Source organism: Verticillium nonalfalfae (assembly GCF_003724135.2).
Source record: "Verticillium nonalfalfae strain VnAa140/NRRL 66861 chromosome Unknown scaffold_31, whole genome shotgun sequence".
NCBI lineage: Eukaryota > Fungi > Ascomycota > Sordariomycetes > Glomerellales > Plectosphaerellaceae > Verticillium > Verticillium nonalfalfae.
This window is the reverse complement of record NW_021167256.1, coordinates 122,120-149,617: the sequence shown is the minus strand read 5'-3', so window position 1 is coordinate 149,617 and position 27,498 is coordinate 122,120. Positions and strand designations below refer to the sequence as shown.

Here is a 27,498-nt window from a genome sequence, read left to right as displayed (position 1 = left end):
CTGCACTTCCCCCGATCCTACTCCAAGCTTTCCCATCTTCTCCATCTTGACAGCTTGAATGTCGGCAGCAGCGAAATTTGAGTGCGCTCCCTACAAGCCTTTCGAGGTAAGTCATGACGGACATCCGGCTTCTCGACTTCACGTCTGGAGGCAGGCTAACCCACGTGCAGCCCGACTACCACCCCCAACGGCCAATCATTGTTGGTGAAGAGGGGCTCGACTCGCCTGAGACGGTGACGCTCAAGTACGAAGAAGCAGTCGCCAGAGCGAACGGAGACCTTCGCGGTGGTTCTCCGCAAGAGGGTCTCCTTCCCATGTCCCAATACGGGAAGCCTCAGCCGACCCCGCTCCATGGTGCGTTGTTGGGCAGTCTACCGCGGGAATCAAGCGCAACTGACATGATGGCAGGGTATGACTCTGGTCGGGAGTATCAAGACAGCGCGTACCAGGCTTACGGAGCGCCTACCTACCATGGTCAGCACCACGACGGCAGCGCGCAGCTGAGCGCCAGCCAGCTCAACCAGGGAGCGTTCGCTGCCAACAGCGCCGTTGGGCAATACATGTCCGTCGGACCTACCGTCGTGTCATGCCAACCCAGCACGGGTATGGCCGGTGCCAAGGTCATGGCAAAGGTGTCCTCACAGGATGACTTGCTCGCAATGACATCGCCCATGCCTTACCTCTATCTCGTCTTCGGCACGCACAAAGTCCTTGCAGAGAATGTCAAGGAGAACCGTGACGGCAGCGGCTGCACGCTGACCTTTACAGCAGAGGCACCAGACATTATGGTCACAGGCTGCCAAGGACCCAGTGTGCCCTTGACACTTCTGATCGAAGCAGCGAACGGAGAAGAAGTCTCGCGCACAGCGGCCAGCACGTTTGCCTATCACGATGCGTCGCTCGCAGGCGCGGGTGCCAACCCCGACGAGATCACGAGGAAGCTTTCCAAGTCACCTGAACAGCACCAGAGGTCTCCCAGGTCAGCAACAACTCAGCTCGGCTACGATTCGACTACAAATGCCTACAACTTCGCAACTGCACCACCACAGCCATCTCAGTCGCCGTATGAACCCACATTTCCTCAGGACAACAACATGCTCAGCACATATCGCAGCGCTTCTTTCACGGAGCAGCACTTTCCTCGTGCCGCGCCGCCGCCTCTGCGGCCGCCCATGGCTGGCTGGCAGCAGACGTATGGACGGACTGCGGGTCCCCCCATGACACACACGCATATTTCGCGTCCCAGCCTGACACCGCTGCCGATGCCCACGCCCACGACGCCGACGTTGGTTCGTACGACTTCGCTGCAGACCTCTCCGGGCAGTAGCCAAGGTCCGGCGTACCCCAACTGGGGATCCAGCTCTTATTCCAACAAGGCGGTTCTAAACATCATGGGCAAGCTCGACAACATGGCCGAGAACTGGACCCCGGACGAATGGTCTAACCGTCGCCGCATCGTCATGTTCAACAAGAAGCAGACGGGTTCGACGCTCACAACAACTTTTCGCGCCGTCAACGTGAACGAACGCCCGCCCAACTCTGTGTGTATCAGCTGCATCTGGTGGGCTGAGAAGAACGAATGTTTTGTGACGTCGGTCGATACAATCTACTTGCTGGAGCAGCTCGTCGTTGCACCCAACCGGTTTTCAGTGGAGGAGAAGAACCGCATCAGACGTAATCTTGAGGGATTCCGCCCACAGACCGTCAGCAAGGCGAAGAGCGACTCGGAGGAGTTCTTCAAGATAATCATGGCTTTCCCCAACCCGAAGCCGCGAAACATTGAAAAGGACGTCAAGGTGTTTCCCTGGAAGATCTTGGAGTCGGCGCTCAAGAAGATCATTGGAAAGTACAGCGCGAGCCCCTCGTCGACGCTGCCCACAGGGCAGATGCTGACGCCGGCACCCGTCAGCTCGTACCCGGCGCTGCCGACTCCGCCCGCGCCGACGGTGGCTTCAGATGGAGTCAACGTCTACGGGGTACAGGCCCACATGCATCATCATGATACCTTGACCTCACCTCGATCTCTCTCGGGCGGCAACCACAACTGGCCGACCTACACGGGTGCCCCAGCGCACTCTCGTGCTTTGTCACCAGCGCTCACGACAGAGTCGCCTCGTCAATCTTCCGGACGGCTGTCGGGTCCACTCCCAGGCGTCTCCGCGTACGATTCGAGACCCATGGCACCGCATGCCTATCCCGGACCGAGCATGCACTCCTCCATCGTGCACCAGCCCACAGCACCAACAGCACCCGGTCGCTGGGACCCGTCGGCGATGCCCTCGATGCACCCGCCGGCGACGTATGCTGAGCAGTACCAACCGATCAGTGCACACCACGGTCCCAGCCACCCGCAGGTCTACAGTTCCAACGGGTACAACGACGGGGCGCAGCGGGCCTAGTAAGCTTCCGTCGCGCCGCGCCGTTGTCCCATGTTGAGCTTACTGGGGAGGTGCGACATCTCACGCAGCCTGTGACGGCAAGTGAGTCAGAGAGAACGAACGCTGATGCTCGCGTGAGCCTGAGCACACACCCATACGACGGCACGAAAAGGTCGCAAGAGTAGGGCCTGGCTTTTCAAGGTTCGACGTTGCGACAGAATAAGGAGGGAGCCCGGGGAGGGGTTCGAGATGGCAGCGGTGTGAGTGGGCGAGTCAGCTGGTTGAGGCGCAAACCAATGGGAATGCGTCATCGACCTCCACCACGTCCCGATACAGCAGTCACCAGCCCTCGCTAACCGTCCTCCATCATCATCATCATCACCACCATCGCCGCCGCCCGTTTCGCTCCCGTCTTGTCGCCATGGCCACCCTTGCCTCTCGGATCGTACCTGGTACTGCATATCGAATGCTCCACAAGTTGTTTACATTGTCAGGAAGCCCTTGGCTCGACCATGGCCTTCAAGCATGGACGGTCCCAGGCACGCCATACACCCCTTCGCCATCAACTGCCGCCATTCGAAACGACAACCTTGAGCTTGAGGCATGCGTATGCACAATCCGCCGATCTGTTCAGATCCGACTCGTTCCGGGCGCAGCAGTTTTGCTCCGATGGCCATTTGATAGGCCGGTCTTTCAATCATGGGCTCCCTGGGTTGGGGTTGCCGCTGCAGGTGGGATGATCTGGTGATCTGCCCAAAGGAGGGGGTCTTCTGGTTGGACGGACCCCCTCCTTCCCTCTCTCTCCTACTGCAGCACCAGTCCGGCAGTGCCCATCATCTGCGTCAATCACCCGTCCACTGCATGCCCTAGGACCATCGCATGGCGCGGATGGCTGCCCCCCTTGCACTACAGCCCAGGCCTAGTATCGCCACGGGATCAACGTCTTCCATGATCAGGTTTTCGTTGCGCGACGCGTCGACCCTCGGGCGGTGCAAAGACTCCTTTTTTCCCCCACGCCATCATGTCAAGACATGGAAACCTCGAAAGACTCACACGTCGGCCGCGTTCCCCTCTGCGCGCAGCACACTGACTCATGCACATCCCACCTCTCTATCAGCATTGCGACCCCCGTGGCGTGGTTTTACCACGACAATTCATCACAAGGCGCAGCACACGGGACGGACTATCATTGGACTTCGTGACCATGTCAACATGTCTTTGCGCTGTCTAGAGTCTCTATTTGCGTGGCGTCATGCCGCTTTTTCCTTCTTGAATGTCATGCTCTATCCTTGCAATTCTTTTTCTCTTTCTCTCATTTCTCTTGGAGGCTACTTTGGGCATATTTACAGCTTGTTCTTACACAGAATGGCGCGTGGCGGTTTGATGGATTCGGATAGACGATTGACGGGCTCTACGGGGATGAGGACGTTTCATGAGTGAAGGGTTCTGGAGACACGGAAGGACGAAACGGCGGGCGGAAAGCGGGAAGCGGGAAGTGGATGAATTGTTCCTGGGTCTGCGTACTGGTTTGGGCTTGCGTTTTGATTTGCACATAGCATTATACCCTTCTTTTATCTCCCCAATACTCCTCTCAACCGGATCTGAGGCTCAGGCCGGTCTGTCCATGTCGGAACACGAGGTAGAGAGCCTCTAATCATAATACGATCATTACCAATGTTCCCGCTTGCTATCGCTGCTACTTTGCCGCCGGTCTACGCTTTCCCGCTGTTGCTCCACCCCATCAGATGTATGCCTTGCATCCGATTCGAAGCATCCTGGCAAGAGGGTTGCAAAAACAATGCGACGTACCGAGTCCCTCCCCCATAACCATTCCTTCTTCCCAGTTATCCGGCCTTGTATTTCTACAACGACCCCAGAACTTCATTCTACGGAAAAAGCCGTCCTTTGAAATAGAGTATAATACACTGATCTATGTATTCAATAGCCACAATGATTATAGATCTGGTAGCTGTCTCGCAGTAGTGTTGTGCAGGCCTTTTGGGTAGATGGGCTGCGGTGAAGGACTTAGCACGTCTCATTTTGTTTTGCAACCCGCTTGCCTGGGTGTCTGAAAAGGTTGCTGGCATCCGTGGTGGACCTACCACGACCATGATGGTTGGTTAAGTTCCACCTCATGTCTCAGGAACGAGAGCTACGTTGGCTTGACGGCCTGGACAATCGCAGGCAATGGCCGATGAACTGGTCAATACGTCAAAAGGGGTCCGTCCGACGAAAACCAACCACGCCCAACCCCCTCTCCACAAGCAGATGATAACCCGTACAGGCGTACTTAAAACTCATTCCCGATGCCCATATTCAGCCAGGGGCTGGCAATGGACGGCATCCCGCTTACACCTGAGCCGTGAACGCCGCGGACGGCACAACCAGTAGAACGCGCGCTGCCCCCCTTCTCGGACAAAGAAAAAAGGGTGGCGCTGAACGTCAACAGCTCTAGCTGTTACAGCAAGGAGGAGAAGAAACGCTGCTGACGGATGACCGCTGGCTGTCGTCGACGCTGTCTGTTTCGCGATGCGACAGCACACCTCGTCGAGGCTCGCCCCTGACCGGGAAAGGCTGACCTCATCGACACCCCTTGATCTGCGGCGTTGGGACACTTGTATAAGACGATGCAGCCCCAGGGTGTGAGCACGGGGATTCGATCTGTTCACAGGAAACGGGGACAGACACGGCACGAGCGAGAGCCCAAGAAACCGAGGACAGCACCCTCCCTCGCCCCCTCGCCCCCATTCCCGCCTTCGCCGATCCCAGCCCCCCTCCTCTCCTTGCCTACCGTGCCTTGGAACGAGACAATAAGAAAGCCACGCAATGGATGTCCACAGCGTCAATATCATCGCCCTCGCCTTTGGCGCCCTCGCCATCATCATCCTATCAGCCGCCTCCCTGCTCTTCTGCACAGTCTTCAGTCGAGCTCCAAGCCGCCAACAGCCCATGGCCAGCCGGCCACGGCTGAAGCAGCCAATGCTGTGGCTGCGACCCGTCTCCCCGCTGTCGCAGATGGGGGATCTGCCACCGCCGCCGAACCGGCCGCGTGCGACGTCGAGCGTGTACAGCCGTGACGACAATGGGGTGAGAAATACGGTCTTCTTCGCAGTCTGAGCGGCGTCTAGTCGAAAATTGATCACGGGAGAGGGCAATACTTTTTTGATACTGGCGTTTACTAAGAGATTCCAGGGGCAAGGGGGCTTTCGATCAATTGGAATACAAAGACTTTATGACCTCATGCAGACAGGGACCCAGCGCACATATTGTGATACGTTGTAAAAAAAAAAAAAAAACTTGAAAAAAACTGTCCGAATCGTCATCGCTTTACTCATGTTGCGGAAGACAGCGTATGCTGCGAATGTGTCAGCCCGTCGCCGAGCTGAATCGCACTCTCTTTCGTGAGCGTTCCTCCTCATCTGTCTCCTCATCCTCGTACTCCCCTTCAACGTTCTCTTGAGGTGACCCATCCACCTCGTCAGATTCTGCAAGCTCTTCGTCGATCATCTCATCGTATTCCTCCTCCCCCTCACGCCCCCGTTTCGTACGTGACAGATAGCCGCCCTCGCGCGCGGCGTGCATCCTGGCCATCCTGGCGTTGATATCGGGAGCGGCTAGTCCGGTAGCCTCCTCCTCGCCCCCATCTTCGTCGTCCGGCCCATCCTCGATGTCTGCATCGAGCATGGCCATGGGGATCTCCAATTGCCTGGCTGGTGGCCCATTACCATCATGAACGACTGGAGGCTGCGCCTTCAGCCACCTGTCAAACCTTTCCTTCTGTCTCTTCCGCTTCCTGTTCCGCTTGCGCTCGCCATCCGACTCGTCGACATCCTCCTCGGCGTCTGGCTCGGGGTCGGGATCGGCGTGGGTGCCGTATGCTTCAGCAATAGTGTCCCTCGTTACACCGAACGACGCATAGAAGCGAGTGGCATAGCTGCGCGCCACCTGGGGCCTCAGCGTGGTATTGCCCGACCCATGCTGCATGTGAAGGGTCGTATGGTCCCTCCATCCTGCTTGGCCTTGGCCATTTGAAAGCATGCTGGCGCTGGTGTAGGTAAACTTGAAAATAGAGCCGCCCATCGGCTGCATCTGAAAGCCCATGTGCGTGACAAGCTTGCACCAGTCGTGCCACGTGATGCCGCCAGTGTCGTGGCCAAAGGTGCGCTCTACCGTCAGCCAGTCGGTTTGGGTGAGCCTCGTGCGCACTCTGGCCCTGTAAATCTCATGCTCTTGGTGGCTTTGGCTCGTGGACGGTCGGAAACGTCCTGGTGTATGCCGTCCGGCGCCACCGTACCGTTCCATGATCCATCGCTTGTTGGCCGACTCAATCGTCTCCTTGGCCGCAATGACAGCGGCTGGCAGAGGCTCAGGCTCTGCTGGCGCAGGTTCGTCTACCTCTCTTGGCTTGAGCGTGGAGATTTTACCGCAAATCTGCGTTACCCTGAAAGGCTGCCACTTTTGCCGCTCCGTTGTGGCCGTGTCAGACTTTCCATCGATGATGGCCTGTTCCATCTGCTCGGGTGTCTGGAACTTCTCCGGAAACCGCATCCTTTCTATGCCGTCAACGTAAGCGGGGGCGATACGGGTGCGGCGAAGCCACTTGTCAATCTCGTCCCAAAACGACTGCAAGGTTTTGCGAGCCTCGGCGATCATCACCGGAGGTTTATCGTCGTCAGCGTACTTTATCCCCAGAAGCCATTGGACGTCTCGCATGGTATCTGCCCCAACATGACTTTCCAAATCGAAGTTGTCCAAGCTTCTGAAGAAGTCAAGATGCCTTGAGTCGTTGAGCAGCGCATCGTACTGCTGAGGACTGAGGCGAAGTGGATGGATCGTTTCCATGATGCGGCTCCATCTCAAAACATGGTGCAGAGTATTCGCAAGACCCCTAGTATTTTGGCTCTCAAAGTAGCCACGCTCCGACATGTCTCCCACGTTGTTGGCCATCTCATGAATGACACGCCACATGCCGATGAATCCAGCAGCCTCTCCGTCTCCGTGGTTGAGTAGCTGCAAATCGTCGACCAGGGCCTGCTCGTCCCGCTGGAGTGCACCGATGTTGCGTGCGAAACGATGTTCAAAAGGAAGAAAAGTAGTAGGAAGTGCCCACGGGGTCATGTGTGACATCCCCACGGCAGCTCTCGACTCCCACTCTCCATTGCAAGTCTCGCGTTGAAAGTTCTGCCTAATCCAAGGTGACGAGTGAAGCAAACCATCGTCCACAAGCAGCGTTTTGAGAATCTCCGCAAATCGTCGTAGGTGTGCCAGTAGAGAATCCCACGACACACGCGATTTAGGGCCTGGAAGCGGATCGGCCAGGAAGTTGACCTCCTTGTCTAACTCGAGACAATCTTTTGCTGTGGCACTCGCAAAGTCCTGGAACAGTAAATGAATCGCATGAGATATTTCGAGTCGGTAGATCATGGCCCTGATGCCTCGCCTCAGCACGTCGTTGACGAGACTCTTCTTGGCGTCAATATCAGTGCTTGTGATGTGGCCCAGTACGCGTACTACCCGATCGCCATCTTCCGTAGCGTCAACCTTTGCAAGCTCGCCACCAGCAGGAGCTTCAGGAGACACTCTGGCGACAGCAGCAGTGCCGGCATTACCAGCACCGGCACCACCGCGCTTCTTCCTTGCCTTTTCCCTCAGCTTTCTGTCCCTCTTCGCTTCCCATGAGGCTGCGGCAGCTACATTCTCTGGTACGCCGCCGGGATGTGCCTCCATCACAGCGGCAAAGAATTTCCTGAATACGATCGGATTATGCCTGAGCTCGGCTAAGGCGCGGTAGAGAGATAGGGAATAGTCTCTGAACGCGGCAGCTCGTGAAGTAGGCGAAGCCCCCACAGGTCGATAATCAGGGTCATCCCAGGTAAGCCAACCTAGCCTTTTGGTAGCGAAACGTCTCAGATGGATATTCTCCAGTAAAATCAAGCTCATCATGCGCTTTTGAGTGTCGGGGCCGAAGAGTCCAGGTTCAATGAGCGATGCTTCCTCGGCCTCATTCGCATAGGGATCTATGCTCATCAGCGGCTTCAGCATCTTCTTTGGCCATTCGTTAGATAACGCCAGTCTTTCAAGAAGAGACGGGACTAGATTTTCCATGAAGCGAGAAATAGCTCCTTGACACTGGAGAAGAAGGAGACCCTCGCCCCAAGGATACACGAGGCCGCTATCACGCAGGGCCACGAAGCGAGGATCTCGAAGCTCTTTAGGGCCTGGGTCAATAATATTGAGACCATGCCAGTGCACCCGAGCATCAGTGGGGATGGTTTGGGTGCTGATCTGTTCGAGGCTGGTCCAATACTTGTTACCAATCTCTAAGTTCGGGAACCCCATGAACCATCCATCTCGATACGGTGGCACGGCGAGATGTGTTGAGCGAGCAAGGTGGGATGCAGTCCAGTCTATTCGACTCAAGTCGTATGGCTGCGCAGTACTTCGATCCATGATGACCCTCCAGAGCGTGTGCCGATTGAGGAGATGCTTTGTGTGAAGCCACGGGATGGTGAGTGCGATCATATTGCGAGCGACAAAGTCGTTGAATATCTGTGGCTCCTTGATCTTGACATCAAGCAGCGGCCGTGTCCAGCTAGCCTTGTCTGCTTTCTGGCTGTTGCTGCTGGGATCAGCTTCTGCCTTGCAATCATGTCGGACGGTGCCTCGCCAGTGACTCAGGTAATCGCGGTAACCTTCGGGAGCGTCTTCGGTGACCGAAGTCTGACCAAACAGTGGTGCGTAGAGAGGCATTCTCTTGGTCTTATCCCAGGCATTGGACAGCAACGTGGAGATTTCGTGGTCGGGAAGGACTTGTTCGTTGGCCAGGATATAGATGATGAGATCCCCATCTCGTCTGATGTTTTCGTTCAGAGGAAGAAAGGCGCTCCAAACCTCGTCCCTCCAAAGCTTCCCCAATGCTCTAGCCCTCCTCTCGTCGATGATTTCAGGCATTCTATGCACGGTGCCGTAGCCAAGCTTGCCTAAGAAGCCTGGCACGTCTTTGTGTCGCCACGGGTGCTGCGGATCGTCGGCGATACCCCAAGGACCATCTCTGAACGATTCAGGTGCCCACCCAGTCTTGTCCATAGCGCTCATAGTCAACAGAGCTTTGCGCTCCTCGTCGGTCATGACATTGTACTGGCGAGAGGTCCCGAGAGAGGGCACGTCGAAGAGGGGATTCATGGCGAACTGAGTGATGGTGACAGAATTGGAGCAGGATGACAGCAGCCGGGCGTCTAGGCGGGAAAGGGGTGAAGGTGCCACGAGTCGAGGTTGATAGCCTAATGTTGGGCATGTAGAGCGCTTTACATGATATGCGATATGTTCATTCTTCCCTTCAACAGTATGATTGGGCGGAACACACGCATCGAGGGGACAAAGAGTGACATTCCGAGGCCTTCAGGGCTTTGTCACAGTCGAAAGCAGCCGGCTGGATTGTCCTTTGTTTCGACAACAATCATGGAGATGGAGACGATCTCACGAGGAAGATCCTCTTGTCGTCCTCGCCAGGTCCCGCCATGCGCGTGCGAAGACCCCGTCTCACCTGACGCCGTTCGCTTTTGGGCCTCATCTCAGACTGGGTCTCTGACATTGACCAAGGCTTTGCCATCGTCGACAGAGGGCCACGACATCGCCTGCCATGGTGGCAGACAAGAATAGGTATGCTGAGATGGACCGAAAGACGGGGAAAGTCGTCGATGAGGTGACAATGCAGGTCGCGAGGTTGGCGCGTCGTCGACCTCAAGACACTGTTGAACCATATTGAAACATGTTCTTGATGATTCAGCACATCTCGGTCAATTCGATCAAGGGCAGGAGCTCGAGCTCCGAAAGCACGAGAGACCCGTAGCGGATACGACCAGGACGACGGCGGCTTGGCGGCGCACCTAGCGTCAGGGCGTCCTTGTTCTGGTGGAGTTCGGGTGCCTCTTTGCGTTGAAGCAGAGGGGCGGCGTGCATTAGGTTGTCCCGCCCTATCTTATCTCTAACCGCCGGTACGGCCGGGCGATCAACGAGTTGAACGTGAGGATGAGTCGCTGGGCGATGGTATTTCGCGCCCATTCAGGACGAGATAGATTCAAGCGGTGAAATGGCTTCATGGGCAGGACGACTTAGTCGGGTGATTACCTAGGGGCAGGCTCAATGGACGCAACATTGGCCACCTCACCGAAAGGTACCTGAGGTTAGGTAGGTTGCCTGGATGATTAGGGACCTCGTATCCTCGACGGCGGGCGCAACCCAGCCATGGCGCAGCTTGAGGTACAGCACATCAAGGCGCTAACAATGGCCGGTGGGCATCCTGTTGGTGACGCGAGAGCGAAATCTCCTGCCGCCAAGCCGTGGACCATCACCAGCCGTGTTTCCTTCCTCTCAGCTCCTGCACTTGTCTGTCTATCAGTTCCGTCACTCATTTTTCCCTTTCTTCATCGACCTGCATATACAGCGCATTCAATATATTGCGCGTCCACTCGTTCATCGCCTGTTCCCCCATCCAGCGACAATCGACCAGCTTGCTCAATCTCCTTTCCCCCCCCTACGACGCCGACATTCATTACCTTGTGCCGCATTTCGACACTGCCACGATCTCGAGCAGTACTCCTCATTCACCGTCGTCTGCGCGCCGTTTCGAAACGACAGTCTTTTTTTCTACTTGATTTGCTATCCACAATACCCGACAAACCGCCCGCCATGATCGCCCGGGCTGTCGGTCTGCTGGCGCTGCTCCCGCTACTGCCACTATCGACAGCACAGAGCAGCTCGAACAAGCGTGGCCTCTGCTTCATTGCCGAGACGGACTTCCCCAGCGACCACAAGATTTGGATGCAAGATGGCTCCGACATTTCCTGGTACTACAACTATGGCTTCCGGCCGAGCCCGACGTTCGCAGACTACACGCAGGAGCAGCTCGAGTACGTGCCCATGATGTGGGGTGTCGACCACAAGGACCTCAACAAGACGGAGTTCAAGGACGCCGTCATCCGGATGATCGACGACGAGGGCCGCAACATCACGCGCGTGCTGGGCTTCAACGAGCCCGACATGGGTTTCCAGTACGGCGGCAGCGACACGCCGCCCGCCCTCGCCGCCCGCGCCTGGGTCGCCAACTTTATCCCGCTCCAGGAGAGGGGCATCAAGGTCGGCCTGCCCGCCATGACGGGCCAGCCCTACGGCCTGCAGTGGCTGCATCAGTTCCTGGGCAACTGCTCCGACTTTATCAGCGTCGGCGAGGACACGAAGAAGAATTGCACGTATGACTTTTTGCCCGTCCATTGGTACGACAATTTTGAGGGACTGGCGAGCCACATTGGCGAACGCATTGAGAAGTATGTTCCACACTCACACACGCACACACGAGAAGAGCGCACGGTCACGGACGCATGCTAACAGGTGTCTTGCAGCTTCCCCAACACCAGCATCTGGGTTACCGAGTACGCCTATGCGCACCAGGACCTGCAGCCGACGGAGCAGTTTTACAACACGACGAGTGATTACTTTGAGCGCGTCCCGGACATTGGGCTCTACTCGTACTACGGCGCGTTCCGTTCTGCGGCGAGCAACGTCGGCCCCAACGTGCCGTTCCTCAACAATGCTGGTGAGCTGACGGACATTGGCTCCTGGTACCTTGGGGTCCAGGCGAAGGGTGTCAAGCCGCAGAGCGCGGCCGGTGTGGCTCGGGTGTCTCTGGGCATGATGGCAGCCAGTGTCGTGCCTGCGATGTGGCTGCTTGGTGCGTAGTGCGGCAGCATGCAGAAGATGTGGCGGCATGCAAAAGATGCGGATTTGGGCACATACTGCGTAATGTTTTCACGACAGACCTTTGGGGCCGAACCAGGCGTTTTTTGTTTTCTGGGTAGTTGGTCGAGATGGATAAACTGTTACACTAGGCCAGGTCTATATTCTTTTCATTGGACATACTACCTACCAGTAGGGCTGCTTTTTGAATGCATGCACTGGTCAACTCAAAATCCACGTGTGCTTTCGCCTGGCACGCACTGCGACACTGTGACACTGCCACATTGCACCTCGGCCAAGTAACGTCAGGGCATTCCAGCGTGCAGAGGTTTGGCGCGCGCAGAGAGACGGGAAGATCTGTTCGGGTATCGGCCGTGTCTCGCTCACGACCCTTGCTTCTGGGGCCGGGCTCTTTCGGCTTAGTCACCTGACGGATGTGGGGGAATAGGAGGGGTGGGCCGCGCCCCCCCTTCTCCTTAGTCATGGCTACCCCAGGCTGCGGCTGCCCTTGGACCTCTGGATGCCTCGGCTCATGGGCTGCGGCAAACCCCATCCAGACACCCCAGCTGCAAACGCCGCCAGACGTCGACTCGACTCCCGAGGCGTGCCACCGTCAGGTCCTTGGCCCCCTCTCTCTCTCGACGATGTCACGGCTTCTTATTGAAACGTTTTCCCCATCTCCTGCCTCCTTTGCTTCCTTCCTCCTTCACTCCTCCTGCTCCCTCCCCTAATCTGCCATCTCCCCCCCCAATCAACCGACGTCCACATCATCATCCACATCAACGTCAGCACTATGGAACGCATCTCCTCCATCGTGAAGCACCTGAACCCGGGCTCGGCTCTGAACCAGATGTACGTCCTTTTTTTCCTCCTTCTTGTCATCCCCCAATTGATGCTCATCCCCCTCCCTCTCCCGGCTCTCAGCTGACAGACCCAAAGCCAGGCCAAGAACCCCGACGATGTGGTCATCACCCTCGCTGCGCGCACACCTCTGACCAAGGCTCGCAAAGGTGGTTTCAAGGACACCTCGCTCGAGTACATGATCTTTGCGCTCCTCGACCAGGTCCGCGAGCGCTCCAACCTCGACCCGGCTCTCGTGGAGGACATTCGCATGGGCAATGTATGTTTTCTCGCCCCTCTTTCTCTCTGCCCACCTCCTTCTCTCCTGCTTCTCCCCGCAGCCTGGCATCCGTGTACTGACGAATGGGGGGGAAAACAGGTCTCTGACGGCAAGGCCGCTTACAAGCTCCGCGCCGCGGCCCTCGCCGCCGGCTTCCCCAACACATCGGCGGCGTCGTCCGTGAACCGGTTCTGCTCATCCGGCCTGCAGGCGACGGCGGACATTGCGCACGCCATTGCGCAGGGGTCGATCGCCGTGGGCATCGCGCTGGGCGCCGAGTCCATGTCGATCGGCGGCGACGCGCTCGACCAGCCGTTCGACGAGGCCGTGACGTCGCGCACGCAGGAGGCGGCCGACTGCATGCAGCCGATGGGCTGGACGTCGGAGAACGTGGCGCGCGACTTTGGCGTGACGCGCGAGCAGATGGACGCCTTTGCCGCCGAGTCGTTCCAGCGCGCCGAGCGCGCGCAAAAGGACGGCCTCACGACCGACGAGATTGTGCCCATCACGACCAAGGTCAAGGCCGCCGACGGCACCGAGCAGACGGTCACGCTGACGCGCGACGAGGGCATCCGCCCCGGCACGACGGCCGCGTCCCTCGGCAAGGTCCGCGCCGCCTTCCCCCAGTGGGGCGAGACGTCGACCGGCGGCAACTCGAGCCAGGTCACCGACGGCGCCGCCGCGCTCGTCCTCATGAAGCGCTCGACGGCCGTCGCCCTCGGCCAGCCCATCCTCGCCAAGTACGTCGCCTCGACCGTCGCCGGCCTCGCGCCCCGCATCATGGGCATCGGCCCCTCGGTCGCCATCCCCAAGCTGCTGAGCCAGGTCGGCGTCTCGGCCGCCGACGTCGACGTCTTCGAGGTCAACGAGGCCTTTGCCTCCATGGCCGTCTACTGCCGCGACAAGCTCGAGCTCGACTGGGCCAAGATGAACCCCCGCGGCGGCGCCATTGCCCTCGGCCACCCCCTCGGCGCCACCGGCGCCCGCCAGGTCGTCACGGGCCTCAGCGAGCTGCGCAGCCGCAAGGGCAAGGTCCTCGTCGTGAGCATGTGCATCGGTACCGGCATGGGCATGGCCGGCATGTTCGTCAACGAGGTCTTGTAAAGAAAAATGTAGGAAGCAGCCAAAGGGAATGTGAAAATAAAAATAGCCTTGTTCTTTTCCAATTATGCATCTTTTTTGAGTGAAATCATGATGTGCCTGCTCCAAGCCATTTCTCTTTTTTTTTTTGCTCCACAGCCTCGCCAACGGGAAACATCCAGCTCGCCCAATGCCCCCCGCCTCAACGTTCCGACAAGACTCGTCATGCCAAAATCATGGAACATTGTGTACTTACAAATCATCCCCCTGCCCCATCTAGTGCTGTTTCTTTAGTCAAGCCACCCCAAACATGCATGCTATGCCCAAAAATGAAAGAAACGCCGATCGATGCTTTTCGATCACACAATGACTGCGCTCCCCTTCGCCCCTTCACGCGCACGTCAACACCCACTAAGCGTTGGTCGCGCTCTCCTCAAACTCGGTCATCTTGAGCGCCTCCTGCACGTCGGCCACAAACTGGCCCTCGCCGCCAACGAGCTCAACAATGCCCGACTGCCGCATGAGCCGCCAGATGTGGTGCTTCTTGTTGCCGGGGCCGCGGCTGAAGAAGACGCGGACGTTCCTCTCGCGGTAGCTCTCGACAATCTCCTTGAGGACCTGGGTGCCGGAGCCATCCATTGAGGTGACGCCGTGAATATCAAAGATGATGTTACGGTTGTTCTCCTCGTGGCGGAGGCGTGGCAGCGCCGGGTGCGCCATGTTGGTGCCGTAGAGCTCGAGCCTGCGCAGCCGGTTCTTGAGCTGGCCCGTGTTGGCAAAGGTCATGGGCTCGGCAATCTTGACGATGAGGCAGCCTTCGAAGAACTCGAGTCGCTCGGGGTCGGCCTCTGCGTTTTCGAAGCGGTGCGTGCCCGGGATGCGGCCGAGAATCTGGATACGAGGGCGCGTCGAGTGTCGAATGACTTGAAGCACCGACAAGCCGACGCCTATGGCCATGCCGACCGTGAGGGAGTAGAAGATGGTGGCCAGGAAGATGATGGCCATGAGGCCAAGCTCGCTCCAGCCCCGGATGCCGAGGAAGAACGCGATGTCATGGGGAGCCTCTTCAAGAAGCGACCATGCGACGACAGTGATCATGGCCGAGAGGACAGGTTTCTGTGGGGTCAGCGCACGGTACACATGGCGGCAAACAAGAGACAACTCACCGGTAGGTAGTACAGATAGGGGAGCAGGAAGAAAATGGCAAACAGGGCAATGCCGCTGAGGAAGACGGAACTCATGGGGCTCTTGCCGCCGGTCGAACCATTCAGCTTGCTTCGCGCGTAGCCGCCAAACGCAGGCAGACTCATAAAGCAGGCGCCCATGACGTTGGCCGCTCCGAGGGCGACAAGTTCGCGGTTGGGGCTGAGCTGCATGCCCTGGATGCTGTCTGAACCACCAAGACTCTTTGCGGCAACCGAGGACTCGAAGAAGCCGAGAAGCGCGATGAGGAACGAGGTGCTCATGCCCTCGCGGATGTGCTTCATGTGGGAGAGCTGGAACGGCCAGCGAAAGGTGAAGAGGTGACCGGACGCCGCCTCAACGGTGCCGAGGACTTCGACACCCTTGCCCTCCCAGCCGAGCTGCCATGAGAGGATGATGGAGACGACGACGACGAAGAACCGGTCCGGGAGGTAGGCGACACCGGGGTAGCGGGGCTGGAGCCGCTTCTTCATCTCGCGCAGGACCATCATGATGGTGAAACTGACAGCAGCCACCAAGAAGGTTAACTTGTGCGTGCGGCCGAGGTTCTTAATCATGAAGTCAATCTTGTCGACGCTGCTGCCGTGGCCAACACCCTGCTCATCCGCATAGCGACTGAGACCGAGCTCGGGGATGAGTTGGTCCACAAAGATGACGAAACCAATGGCCGAGATGAAGCCGCGCAGAAATGGCCGGCTGAGCACGCTGTCAAGGAATCCCAGACGAGCGATACCGGCGAGCAGAATGGTGGCCCCCGCCATACCAGCGACGATGCCGCAAATCTGCGCCTGCAGCACGTCGTCGTCGTCATCCTCGCCTGTGCCCAGACTACTCTTGACGACTGTACCAACGAGGAGCGAGCCGGCGGCTTCTGGACCGACAATCATCTGCGGACAGCTGCCGAGCATGGCGTAGATCAGGGGGTTGATGACGTAGGCGTAGAGGCCGTTGATGGGCGGAACGTGGGCGAGGTTCTCGGCGAGCGACAGGACCATGGGCAGGTAGACAGAGGCGACGGTCAGGGAGGCGACGAAATCGCCCTTGAGGTAGGACCACTTGTACTGGGGCATCCACTGTAGGAAGGGAAAGTAATAGGACAGGTACATGCGCGTGTTGGCCTTGAAGCCGGCCTCGGCAGCGAGGCGGTCCGAGTTTGTGATGCTCCTTGACATGACAGACTTGTGCCAGCTCTTCCTCCAGTCTTCGCTGCCCGTGATCGAGTTGATCACCTTGTCGAGGCCGCCGCGTTGGGAGGCGTTGGAGGCCGTATCGTTCTCGTAGCTGTTGAAACTCGTCACAGGGCTCGAGGGCCTGGGGGAGAAGGTGCCATGGCCGCCATGGCCCTCGTTGATGTTGTCGCGTAGGACCGAGTGGAGGAGGCCTGTCGACTCGGTGTGCTGAGGAGGAGGCGGTCGAGAAGGAGCGCTTGGTCCGGGCTGAGGCGTTTCGGTTGAAGGCGAGGCAGGCGCGTCGCCATCGTCGTTGCTGGAGGCCCCCGCTGCCCGGTCGTCTTCGTGAATGGAGGAGTTTCTGGAGGCAGCGTTGTACGTGTTTCGCAAGCCGCTAGGGTTGGCGGGTCGATGGGCCGCCATAGTCGGTAGGACGGCGACGGGGAGAGCGCGAGGCGCGAGGCCTGGATGGGGGCTGCTTTGTCGGGAGTCAGGTCGCGGCAAGATGCATCAACTGTTGTGACAGGCCGGATAGGTCAAGTGTGCTGGCGAAAGCCTTGCTGCTACAGTAAGGTATACGATGCTAAGCGATGCGATGCTCTCGAAGGGCGTGGGGGCTAGCTTGTTGGTTGAGAAATGGCAGGCTGAAGCTGGACAATGGGCAGTCGGTTGTACTATGCCTTGCTGATGCTTGTCCTGATGATGTTCCGTCAACCCGTGCGCTCCAAATGGGGAGTGAGAATTGGCCGGTGGACGAAAGGAGAGGTAAAATTCTGGCGAGCACGCAGAGATTGGGGCCAAAGACCAGAGAGGTCACTTGCATTCCGTGTGTCAGGCACAAGAGGAGGCAGAAGGACAGACGAGGCAAGCTGGAGCGAGCTGGTGGGAGGCTGACATCACGGTCAGTGCTCGGCATTGGTCAGAGCGACTGTTTTGGGGGGCTTCGATTGGGTGCCGGGTGCCGAGAAGGACCCCAGTTGGGCCATTTGGGCCATTTGGGGGGTCCTTACGTGATCTTTAGCTCCTCGTCGTGGCCTTTCTCCTTTGACTCTGACTTTCTGTTGAGGCGCATAACTGACGAGAATGGCATCACGTAATGTCTCGCTCTTTCTGTCCTTGAGATGCCTGTCTGGAGGACTCTATTAGGTCACCCCAATCACATTTCCTTCGTGTGGCGACTGATCACCCTGCTTGTCTTCAATTTGGTGGCATACTTCCCTACCGAGGGTACCTACCGAGGGTACCTACCTAGGTAGGGTAAGGTACCAAGGGTACCTAGGTCGGCAGGTAGGTAGCATGTTTCCTCCATTGACGTCTTTCACTGGACCATGTATCGTGATCCATGGCCCTGTTCTTTCACAAGTCAAGCCTTGTCGCTCATCCCCCACCACCCATCACCCAACCCATGACAGCAACACCACAAATCGCCCACCTTCGCCCTCACCGCTGTCGCGCATCCGACTGCGCCGGCCGACCATCGGCGACCCGTGTGGGGGGCGGACCGGCCCCCGACCCTGGAGCCCCTTCGGCCTGACCCTCGCCTTGGCCCCACGATGCGACCATGTGTCGCCGCGTCGGCTTCCATAGGTCGCGTAGGTCGCATCCCTCCATCACCGTCGGGGGCTGCATGGTCCTGCGCATGACTGGTGCACTTCAAGCCCATCATGGCCACTTCGGCTGCCGATTCTCTTGGCTCATAGGCCAATCCTCGCCAGAGTCGGTCCCCCCTGTCGCATTGTCGTGATTGGTGCCCTGACCATTGTCAAAGACATCACATAGGGCCGGCGCTTCTGGCCGCCAATCCTCTCCCTCGGGTCCAAGGTGCCTCATCACTATCACGAAACTATCGCTCCGTAACGTCAGGCTCGGAAGCCCCATCTTACCCTCTCCTTCGCTGCGTGATCTCGAACGATCGACCGGTTGGCCTTTTCGGCCCCCCCCCCCCCCCCGGCCCCCTGCTGACGGAACAGCCCATCCATGCAGACCTGCGGGCACTCGTCACCGTGCGGCGTGCACCACGTCCCAATATGAAGCCCGCAGACCAACAGCATGACCGATCTGCAGGCCATCTCCAATCGAGCAAAGAAAAAACTGCCACGATGCCTTCCCCTCTCTCTTCTGTCTCTCTTTCAACCCCGGATGAATGACTGGGATGTACCCCGCCGCGGCCAGGTCGTGATGTGGGCGAATCATGCCTAGGCCTAACTTCGGGGGGGGGGGAGAGAGAAAAGGGGCTGCTTGTGATTCACGAGATGCGGCCTATATGCAAGACGCTATCCTGCTGTTGCTGCTTCTGCTGCTGCTTCTTTACCCGGTCCTCCTGCCTTGAGCTTCGATTACTTTCGAGCCTGCCTTTGCCCTCCGTCAGTGTTGTCTATAAAATACCTAGGACCTGCCTCGCTCTTTCCCTTCTTTGCTGCCCGAACTTCATCCAAGTTAATCTCTGTCACCCACATCTCCAGCACCTCCCGACTTTCTTCGACCAATAAACCCATCAAACAAACCCATAAACCAAGTTGACAGGTAGTCCCCCCTTCATCAAGAACCCCGAAGTCGACATGTTCTGACAAACCCAGCAGACCTGAACCACACCGCCGCCATGCGCTCCCCCCTCCACCTCCTCCTCGGCATCGTCTCTGCCCTCGCCCTCCTCGCCTCAGCCTCCCCCATCAACACCTCTCTCAACCCCAGCTCCCTCGCCCGTCGCGCCCTTGACTACCAGCATCCGGTTTACACAGCCGGCGGCCGCTTCGAGTACTGCGGCGAGGTAGCCGTCACTCCGACCCCAGACACCTCGTCCGCCGCCCCCCTCGCCGCCGATTGCAACCTCATCGCCGACGATGTCGGTGCGCGCCAAGGCGCCTACACGTTTGCGGCCGCCGACTTCAAGCACGACGGCTGGGCCTGGGTCGCCGCCAAGGGTACCTGCACGTTTGCCGTCCGCTTCGACACGGCGGCGGCGCGGACAAAGCTGCTCGTCGGCACCAATGACGTGAGGTTCTACATCAGTTCGTCGTCGCGGCTGGCGAAGAACGGCAGGCTTGGTGTCAGGGCGGGGGTTACCTGCTTCAACGGCGACGGACAGAAGGGTATCATCTGGGGCTTGATCAGGACGCCTAAAACCGTTTAGGGGTTGTGCGCGAGGGGACTGACTTTTTTATTATTTTCTTTGAGAGGGCAGGCGTTACGGTTATGGCTGCCATACAAGTACTCTCATACAACAAGAGTACAAGTAATTTGAGGCGACAACAAGGTCAAGCAGACACAGAGGGGACTTGGTGGCCGAGAGGAATATATGCTGGCTGGGCCAGAGAAATTGAGAAGGCCATTAATATTGGTCTGTAGAGGTTAGGAAAATAACCATGTCATGGGTCATCGTGGCATTCATTTTGTCTCCAGCAATATTGGGTGCACCCCCTCATAGCCTGAATCCCTGGCCCCCACCCCTGCTGCTTATGCCTGGCACGCGCGTTCGCAATGCTGACAGCCACGATTTGTTTGACTGCAGACTTTCCCCGCCTCCAGCCGTCGACGTTGTGCCTCCTCCATCTCGCCTTTCACTATGGCGGAAGACTATTCTCGTCGCATCACCGTATTGCCGTACCGCATCGATCTATCCGTATTCCTCGGGGCACTCGACGCCACCCATGCGCTTTGACATGCGATCGTTTCACTTGCCAGAATGGTGTTTCCGGGTCACTTCAGCACGGGTTGCGGGCGATGTCGCCAGCGAAAAATAAAGGTGGGGGCAGTCTTCGACGGAGAGGTGGTCAACGGTCGTCTCTTTGGATGCACATGCTCTCGTGAAAGCTTTCAGAATCAGGAGCTAACTACCTAATTTCGAAGTGCGATGGGAAAAAGCCGACGTGTCAACGATGCATGGTGTATGGCAAAGCTTGCCCGGGCTACACCGACACCTTTCACTTTCGAGTTGGTCTGACGAAGACCGACTTTGAGGTAACGCCCTCCAAAGCAATCACCTCATCAGTATCCGGGAGGAATGAACGGAGAGTGGTTTCCAAAACTTTGACTCGACAAAGCTCAGAAAGCAGCGAGAAGCTAGCTTTGCTTTCTCAAAGTCGCAGTGAGGTCATCCATCGCTCGCCAGAACTGCCAGACGACGAAATATCACTTTGCTACTTTGTCAAACGCTTCGTATCACCTGACGACACAGACGGAGTCTCAGGCCACCTTAGTTTCCTCCCTGCCCTCTACGATCATTCAAATCGTGGTATTCTTGAGACGGCCACCATGAGTGTTGCTCATTACGCAGCTTTTAACCGCCATGGAAGCGCGAGGTTCCGACTGCAGTCGTACAGATATTACAGCCGCACCATTAAGATGTTGCAGGAAGCAATGCAGGTAGAAGGCTCTGCGACTGACGACAAGATCGTTACAACCATCTTACTCATGTGCATGCTCAAGGTGAGTGGAGGTCGTGCCAAAAGTGCAGATGGACATTCTCATCCTTACTGAGGACATTGCTGACATATGGTAGGACATCAGCGGCGAGGGATCTGGCGACTCCCAGGAACATGCACCAGGGCTCTTCTACCTCTTGGAACAAAGGGGGCCGGGCCAGATCATCTCCAAAATAGGTGCTCAGTTGTTCCTCCTGGCTCATCTGAGATTGGTACGTAGTCATTTCTCACAGCTCAACGAGCCAGCCGTCATCATCGGGGCTAATGTGCATTTATTTGTAGCAAACCTACTCATTTCTGAACGAAGACGACAGATACTGCGACCCTGGAGCAATAGCATCATTGCTAGGCATGTTTGATCCCCTCATCCGGGCAATGTCTATGATGTCCAGAGTACTGTCGCTCAGAAACATTCTGACGCGCCATTTGTCCCTCAATCACGGACAGAGACCAAGTCAGAGTGTTTCTGCAGGCTCCCCTGAGGATCAAACCCCAAACAAGATCACATCGACCATACGAAAGTGTTTCGAGGCACTTGAGGATTTCGCCTGTTGGGATGCCGAAGCCGGCGCATACTGGGAACAAAGCTTTGTCGGACGTACCGTTCCGACTATGCTAGGCCAGGTTGCATCGGGCATGACATCCTACGATGCTGATACGGCTTGTATCATCATCTTGATCCGATCTCCGCGCCTGATACTCCTGCTGACTATGCTTCTGTATTATGGTAAGACGCAAACCGGCCCTGTTGAATTCCGTAGTACGCAAGAAGATAGCGCTGCATGGGAAGCATGCGTCTCATTCTTGGAGGATGATGTTCGGAAGACCATCGACGATATCCTCTACAGCGTACCGTATGCACTAGGGGATCTTTCCTCAAATGGACTGCCGGCTTCAATGCCACATGATGGAGCTAGTGCCCTCATTATTGTTCAATCCATAAGACTCGTCGCCTACTGCGCGTACAGCACGCCAGATCAGCTTCAGAAAGCTCAGAGCATACTCAACAGGATTAATACGACAATCGGGATCAGATCAGCCCTAGGATGGGAAGAAGGTGGCACAGCCAAGATATCCAACTGGATCGCCGAGCAAGAATTCCTGCGTTCCATGATTTCTGCCCGTTCAGAGGATCTGCTATTGGTTAGCGACATGCGAATTGCTCCAACATACTGTGATCTCGGTCAAGCTGAGGTGGATTGGGACTTGGGAGAGACAGTCTGAATTCTTTGGATTAGAGTCGACCGTCCATCGCTGCCCTGTCATCCATTGTTACGAGTTGATGACGTGCTGAGGTTTTAGGTTGCACAAGAAATTGCCAGCCGTTCGAGCTGGTTGATGCTTTCGTCCTACACCACCTTTGTTGCCCTACAATCAATCTTTCCACCAGCATCGATGACCCCCGCTCGATGATAATGCGTCCTCGACCTCAGGTATGGGTCTAACTTCCAATAGTTCGCCTCCATCTTCCTGGCGATTTCGACTCTCCGCCCATCAATTCTCTTTGCCTCATCTGAACCCGCCCCATGACGACCCCACTCGGCCGTCGTTTTCTCGAATTGAGAAATGAGATCATCGTGCTCGGCTTGAATTTTGGATCGCTTCTCGTCGTCGTCCAATCGCTCGTTTTCTCCAACGACAGGTTCGATGTATTTGTACTCCCACGAGTCATTCCCGCCGTACGACTTTTGCAAATTCTCTGGAGATATGTACTTTGACAGGCCCGTCTTACCACTGGTGAAGGTAATCTTCGACGCAACAACGGGGTCAAGCCAGTGCTTGATGACACTCCAGATCCCTATTATCAAGTTTAGTGGGCGTCCGTGGATATGAAACATCGCATCGCTTACCCCAGAAGACGAACGGAGCATTGTGCACCAGCACCAGTCCGAGAGACTCGGGATACCTAGCCTCGAAGACCTGGACGAGGAACTGCACGACATGGAAGTCCATGTTACGAAGACCAAAGCCGCTCAAGTCAAAGACGAGACACGTCTTGTCGTTCGGAGCCTTGACCATCAGGCTGATGGTCTCCACGTTGTGAAGGACAAACGCCTCCATCGCTGCTGCGGACTGAAAGCTGGGGTTGTGCAGCCGAGCCTTGACGATGTACACGGGGCGACCTTCCATATCTGAGCCTCTCACGTAGCTCTTTCCCGACCGGTACTGCGCGAGGAAATTCTTCTGATCCTCAGAGGGCGATGTGATGAACGCGACGGATTCGCCTTTCCTGACGATCTCTTCATCCATTCGTCGCTCGTGACGCCAGTCGATTGTCGATATGAGCATTTCCATGGCCTTCTCGACGTCCCACTTTCGCGCACGGAGAAATCGCAGGACAATGGCGTCTGGGTGATGTTGGCGCACGGAGCCCCAGAGGCGTTCACGGAAGACGTCTGGTGGTGTGCTCTTGGACTGGTGGTCCTTGCTGACGTCTGACGCCGGGTCATCGTGAGACGACTTCACTCCGCTGAGCTTGAGTAGAAGTTTCCAAGCTTCTTGCAGTTTGCTCTCCTCGTCAGCGGTCAAGTGGCCGAGGGTTCCGGGCTCGACGGTCTGCGTCATTGTGGCTGTTCAAAATCGAAGATGAAATGGATTTTTGGGAATGTCTAGGCGCCTGCGGTAGGGCGATATACTTTCCAAGAAGGGAGCGAAGAATAATCAGGTTTGTATACGGAAGAAGGCATCGTCATTGCTTGTGAAACATGAGGCCGACTTTATGGGTACTATTTAGCCGTCGCTTCGTTAGTTTTGTGTCTGGGCGCCCTGAGTCGCAAGCGCGGAGTAGGCTTGGCTCGGAAAGTGGTTACTCATTGGGAAGAGAACCCCAATGCGACGGGTCAGGTGAGGCGAGGAGGTGCTGAGCCCCAGCAATGCGGTACAGATGGATCGGTCAAATCCAAGGATGGCAATCCATACATGTGCATGTGCGTACATGTGATTCATCTCGGCCGACAGATTCCTCTAGCGGAGGATTGCTGACGTTGGTGAGTTCCAGCGGCCGGCGATCCCAGTCGGTCGATGGCAGAAGGGGGGCATCCCAGTGCGAGGTTGTAGTTAGCTCGCAAGCTAAACCTAATGGAGATGGACTTTGCGACCTGCATATCGTGATGGCTTCGAGTCAGGCCTTGTCAGGTCTGGACATGAGCACCTCACAGGAAATATTGAGGTAGCAACAATGGAACTTTTGCAATTTGGCTTGCAGCTAATTGTTGTCACTGACATGTTGTAAGCGCACATGGAACCGCGTGAGGCAGGTTTTCAAGAAAGGCCCCTGGCCGCATCCTGGCCAAGCGGATGTTTTTGATGTTGAATGTGTGATTTCTTCAATGTACTTGATGGGACCCTTAGCGCTTCTCGCATAAGCTAAAGCATCTTGGCTGACCAGACACATTAAGAAAAGAATGCACATAAGTATCCAGGGGAATCACGACTTTCAGACTGCTTGTGAGGCGGCATTAATGTGATGAATCACTTTCACAGCTCAGGCGGCGGAACATTCAGACCCAAAACTCACCGCGAATTTTGCCATTCACTTTTACTAGGTACTTGTCAATCACCATGAGTATCGTGTCCACTTTGTTCAGCTTCCCTATCCTTACGCTGTTGGCAGCAACGGAGACAATTCTGGGTGTCAAGGTGCTACAGTGCCCCAACAATCTACAGAGTCGTTTAATCTTTACGACTGTTGTCGTTCTCATAAATTATGGGGTTGGACTCCTATTCTGGTTGTTCCTACACCCGCGTTTTCTAAGCCCCCTGCGGCACATTCCAGGTCCCAGGGTCAGTCATCATCTTGCTCGCAGCAGCTACGAACTCTTGCTCACTGATATTGGGAAAGGCGTTCTTCAGCGATACCCTTCGAGCCATAATTGTCAAAGATGGCCCTTCGGGGAACCGCTTCCTCCGACTGGCGAAGAAGTATTCAGCACAAGACATGATAGTGCTCAATGTCGCTGGAACCGAGATATTCGTCACCAACCCCCGGCTTCTGGCCGACGTGCTGGTCAACAACTGTTATGATTTCACCAAGCCAACCAAGGTCAGCTCATTCCTGCGGCACATTCTTGGCGACGGCCTCATCATTGTGGAAGGAGATGAACATAAGTTTCTCCGCAAAAACACCATGCCTGCTTTCCAATTCCGGCATATCAAGAATTTGTATCCAATGATGTGGACCAAAGCTGAGGCTCTGGTGAACGCCCTCACCCAGGAAATTGCTCCAGATCCCATCGACGAAGGGCAAGACTCTGCGGTTGTGGATCTGACATTCTGGGCCAGCAAAATCACGCTTGATATCATCGGTGTTGCCGGGTTGGGTCACGACATCAATACTATCGAGAAGTCCGGCGATCCGCTTCATGAAATATACACGAAACTCCTCGATCCAACTCCCGAGAAATTGGTCTACTCAATGCTTGGCTTGGGGTTTGGCATGAAATTTGTGAGATTGTTGCCCTGGAAGCTGAATGCCATGTTTATGCAGGCGACGAACGCATTGCATTCGGTTTGCGGGCAGATGATTGAAGACAAGAGAATCGCAATCCAGGAGAAACGTGACGACCACTTTGACATTTTGTCACTATTGATCAAGTCTGACAACTTTTCGGACACGACATTGAAGGACCAGCTACTGACATTCTTAGCTGCAGGGTTCGTATGTGTCTGGTAGCTGCTGGTACATAGGCTAATACGGCAAGCAGACACGAGACTACCGCATCGGCCTTGACATGGGCCTGTTACCTGCTAGCGAAGCAGCCGGAGATTCAGAGGAAAGTCAGAGAAGAAGTCCTCGAGAGTATCACACCAGGCGTCACCGGCGGGCTCATATCTGACCTTGCTGGTAATTTGGAGCAGTTGCCTTATCTCAATGGCACCATCAACGAAACACTGCGCCTATACCCTACCGTGCCCATGATACAGCGACAAGCGATCAGAGACACGCAGATCGGAAAGCAATTCATCCCAAAGGGTACAACCATAGCCATTTCCATCTGGTACGTTAACCGCTGTCCTGATTTCTGGGGCCCGGGCGCGTGCGAGTTCCGACCGGAGAGATGGGTCACGAACGACCTGAAGCCGAACCAGAACGGGGGAGCGAGCAGCAACTACGACTTTTTGACATTTTCGCGCGGACCGCGCAACTGCATTGGCCAGGGATTTGCAAAAGCGGAGATGCGATGTCTCCTGGCGGCCATGGCTATGTCTTTCACATGGGATTTGGCCATGGACGATAAAAAGGTAGTGCCAAGGGGCGTCATCACCATCAAGCCGGAGAACGGGATGTACTTGAGGCTGACGCCCCTGCGAAAGAATACTTCTCAGGGGATTCGTTAACATCGGAACCACGGTGTGATTTCCTGGAGAGAGCCGACGAGGTTATTGGAAACAAATCTGCACTTGGATGGTTGAAGTTGATCACGGAGGGATTAGAAATCGCGCCATCAAAGCATTCTCCATGTCGAGCTGTCGCGAGCTCACACTGTCGGGAACTCACAATCATGTCAATGCTGCCGATGTATTTTTGCGGTCCAATGCTTATTGTGATCTCATCAACCGCAAACGAATTATCCTTTTTAGTTCAGTCTAGACTGATTCTTCGGGGTTCGGGATTAAGGTCGCCCATGCTCATCCACGTTGCTATTCATCGCAGCAGCCACTTCAGTCAGACTTAGCACCAAGTTTAGAAGTATCGTATGTTGCTTTGCATGTGTTACAGCGAGAGGCCGGTTTCTGTCTGTCTGGGCGGTCAAGTGGCTTTCTAGGGTCATTTGAAAAGTAAACAACGGGGGATCTCAGGCTCGTCTGGAAACAGACTTCTACAGCTAGGAGGGCCATGAGCAGCCCTTATTTATACGCTTCCGTAGCCTCCTAAACACCATGCATGATTCTCAGGTTTCCTGTATTACAAGTCTGTGCAGATGACTGAGTGCAGTGGGCGTCAAAAGCGTCATATGCCATGTATCTACTATCACCAAATCTTTCTTGTTGTCATTTGCTATGCATACTAGCATTAGTAGAAGTCATGGAGACAGATTGGTGCCGGTACTGCGCCGTCAAAAGGAAAACAGCGAGCCAAGCCACTGGCGTGAGAGGAGCTGCAGGCGAGCCATATCTGCTCCACATTCAACTGTCTAGTCACTCCATACGATGTCGGTATCATGGGAGACTTCATGTCTCGGCTGACCATTGTAAACGTACATGTTGGTCGCGATGGTGAGCTTTGATCTTTCTCTCGTAGTACAAGAGTAGGGACTCAAAACTGCCGCCTGAAAGACGTACGTCGTTCTTGAGAGTGGTAAAATTCTCCCCGGTCTGCCAATTTTTTTGCGCCGAGCATGAGTCTTCTAGTCCAACCAAATTCCCAATATGTGACAAGTCCGCAACCTTAAGGC

The 27,498-nt window shown here is 56.2% G+C and overlaps 10 protein-coding genes across 10 annotated transcripts; 7 read left to right on the top strand and 3 right to left on the bottom strand.

The window, feature by feature from the left end:
• Positions 1-58: 58 nt before the first annotated feature.
• On the top strand, positions 59-2,399 carry D7B24_005244 (uncharacterized protein; the record flags this gene model as incomplete). The annotated part of the gene is made up of 3 exons (XM_028639403.1): positions 59-106; positions 171-354; positions 409-2,399. The coding sequence occupies 3 exons, from the start codon at positions 59-61 to the stop codon at positions 2,397-2,399; spliced, it is 2,223 nt and encodes a 740-aa protein (XP_028496257.1).
• Positions 2,400-5,204: 2,805 nt separating this feature from the next.
• On the top strand, positions 5,205-5,495 carry D7B24_005243 (uncharacterized protein; the record flags this gene model as incomplete). Its single annotated transcript, XM_028639402.1, has 1 exon — positions 5,205-5,495. The coding sequence occupies one exon, from the start codon at positions 5,205-5,207 to the stop codon at positions 5,493-5,495; it is 291 nt and encodes a 96-aa protein (XP_028496256.1).
• Positions 5,496-5,744: 249 nt separating this feature from the next.
• D7B24_005242 (uncharacterized protein) lies at positions 5,745-9,560 on the bottom strand (the record flags this gene model as incomplete). Its single annotated transcript, XM_028639401.1, has 1 exon — positions 5,745-9,560. One exon carries the CDS (start codon positions 9,558-9,560, stop codon positions 5,745-5,747), a length of 3,816 nt encoding a protein of 1,271 aa, XP_028496255.1.
• Positions 9,561-11,066: 1,506 nt separating this feature from the next.
• Positions 11,067-12,113, top strand: D7B24_005241 (uncharacterized protein; the record flags this gene model as incomplete). The annotated part of the gene is made up of 2 exons (XM_028639400.1): positions 11,067-11,701; positions 11,777-12,113. The coding sequence occupies 2 exons, from the start codon at positions 11,067-11,069 to the stop codon at positions 12,111-12,113; spliced, it is 972 nt and encodes a 323-aa protein (XP_028496254.1).
• Positions 12,114-12,903: 790 nt separating this feature from the next.
• Positions 12,904-14,334, top strand: D7B24_005240 (uncharacterized protein; the record flags this gene model as incomplete). The annotated part of the gene is made up of 3 exons (XM_028639399.1): positions 12,904-12,962; positions 13,050-13,230; positions 13,330-14,334. 3 exons carry the CDS (start codon positions 12,904-12,906, stop codon positions 14,332-14,334), a joined length of 1,245 nt encoding a protein of 414 aa, XP_028496253.1.
• A 387-nt stretch (positions 14,335-14,721) lies between these two features.
• ST1 (Solute carrier 26) lies at positions 14,722-17,105 on the bottom strand (the record flags this gene model as incomplete). The annotated part of the gene is made up of 2 exons (XM_028639398.1): positions 14,722-15,426; positions 15,477-17,105. 2 exons carry the CDS (start codon positions 17,103-17,105, stop codon positions 14,722-14,724), a joined length of 2,334 nt encoding a protein of 777 aa, XP_028496252.1.
• Positions 17,106-19,281: 2,176 nt separating this feature from the next.
• On the top strand, positions 19,282-19,812 carry D7B24_005238 (uncharacterized protein; the record flags this gene model as incomplete). The annotated part of the gene is made up of 1 exon (XM_028639397.1): positions 19,282-19,812. One exon carries the CDS (start codon positions 19,282-19,284, stop codon positions 19,810-19,812), a length of 531 nt encoding a protein of 176 aa, XP_028496251.1.
• A 1,121-nt stretch (positions 19,813-20,933) lies between these two features.
• D7B24_005237 (uncharacterized protein) lies at positions 20,934-22,327 on the top strand (the record flags this gene model as incomplete). Its single annotated transcript, XM_028639396.1, has 3 exons — positions 20,934-21,107; positions 21,181-21,315; positions 21,386-22,327. 3 exons carry the CDS (start codon positions 20,934-20,936, stop codon positions 22,325-22,327), a joined length of 1,251 nt encoding a protein of 416 aa, XP_028496250.1.
• A 125-nt stretch (positions 22,328-22,452) lies between these two features.
• Positions 22,453-23,668, bottom strand: D7B24_005236 (uncharacterized protein; the record flags this gene model as incomplete). The annotated part of the gene is made up of 2 exons (XM_028639395.1): positions 22,453-22,901; positions 22,954-23,668. The coding sequence occupies 2 exons, from the start codon at positions 23,666-23,668 to the stop codon at positions 22,453-22,455; spliced, it is 1,164 nt and encodes a 387-aa protein (XP_028496249.1).
• A 996-nt stretch (positions 23,669-24,664) lies between these two features.
• D7B24_005235 (uncharacterized protein) lies at positions 24,665-26,440 on the top strand (the record flags this gene model as incomplete). Its single annotated transcript, XM_028639394.1, has 3 exons — positions 24,665-24,886; positions 24,945-25,547; positions 25,790-26,440. The coding sequence occupies 3 exons, from the start codon at positions 24,665-24,667 to the stop codon at positions 26,438-26,440; spliced, it is 1,476 nt and encodes a 491-aa protein (XP_028496248.1).
• Between the last annotated feature and the right edge of the window lie 1,058 nt (positions 26,441-27,498).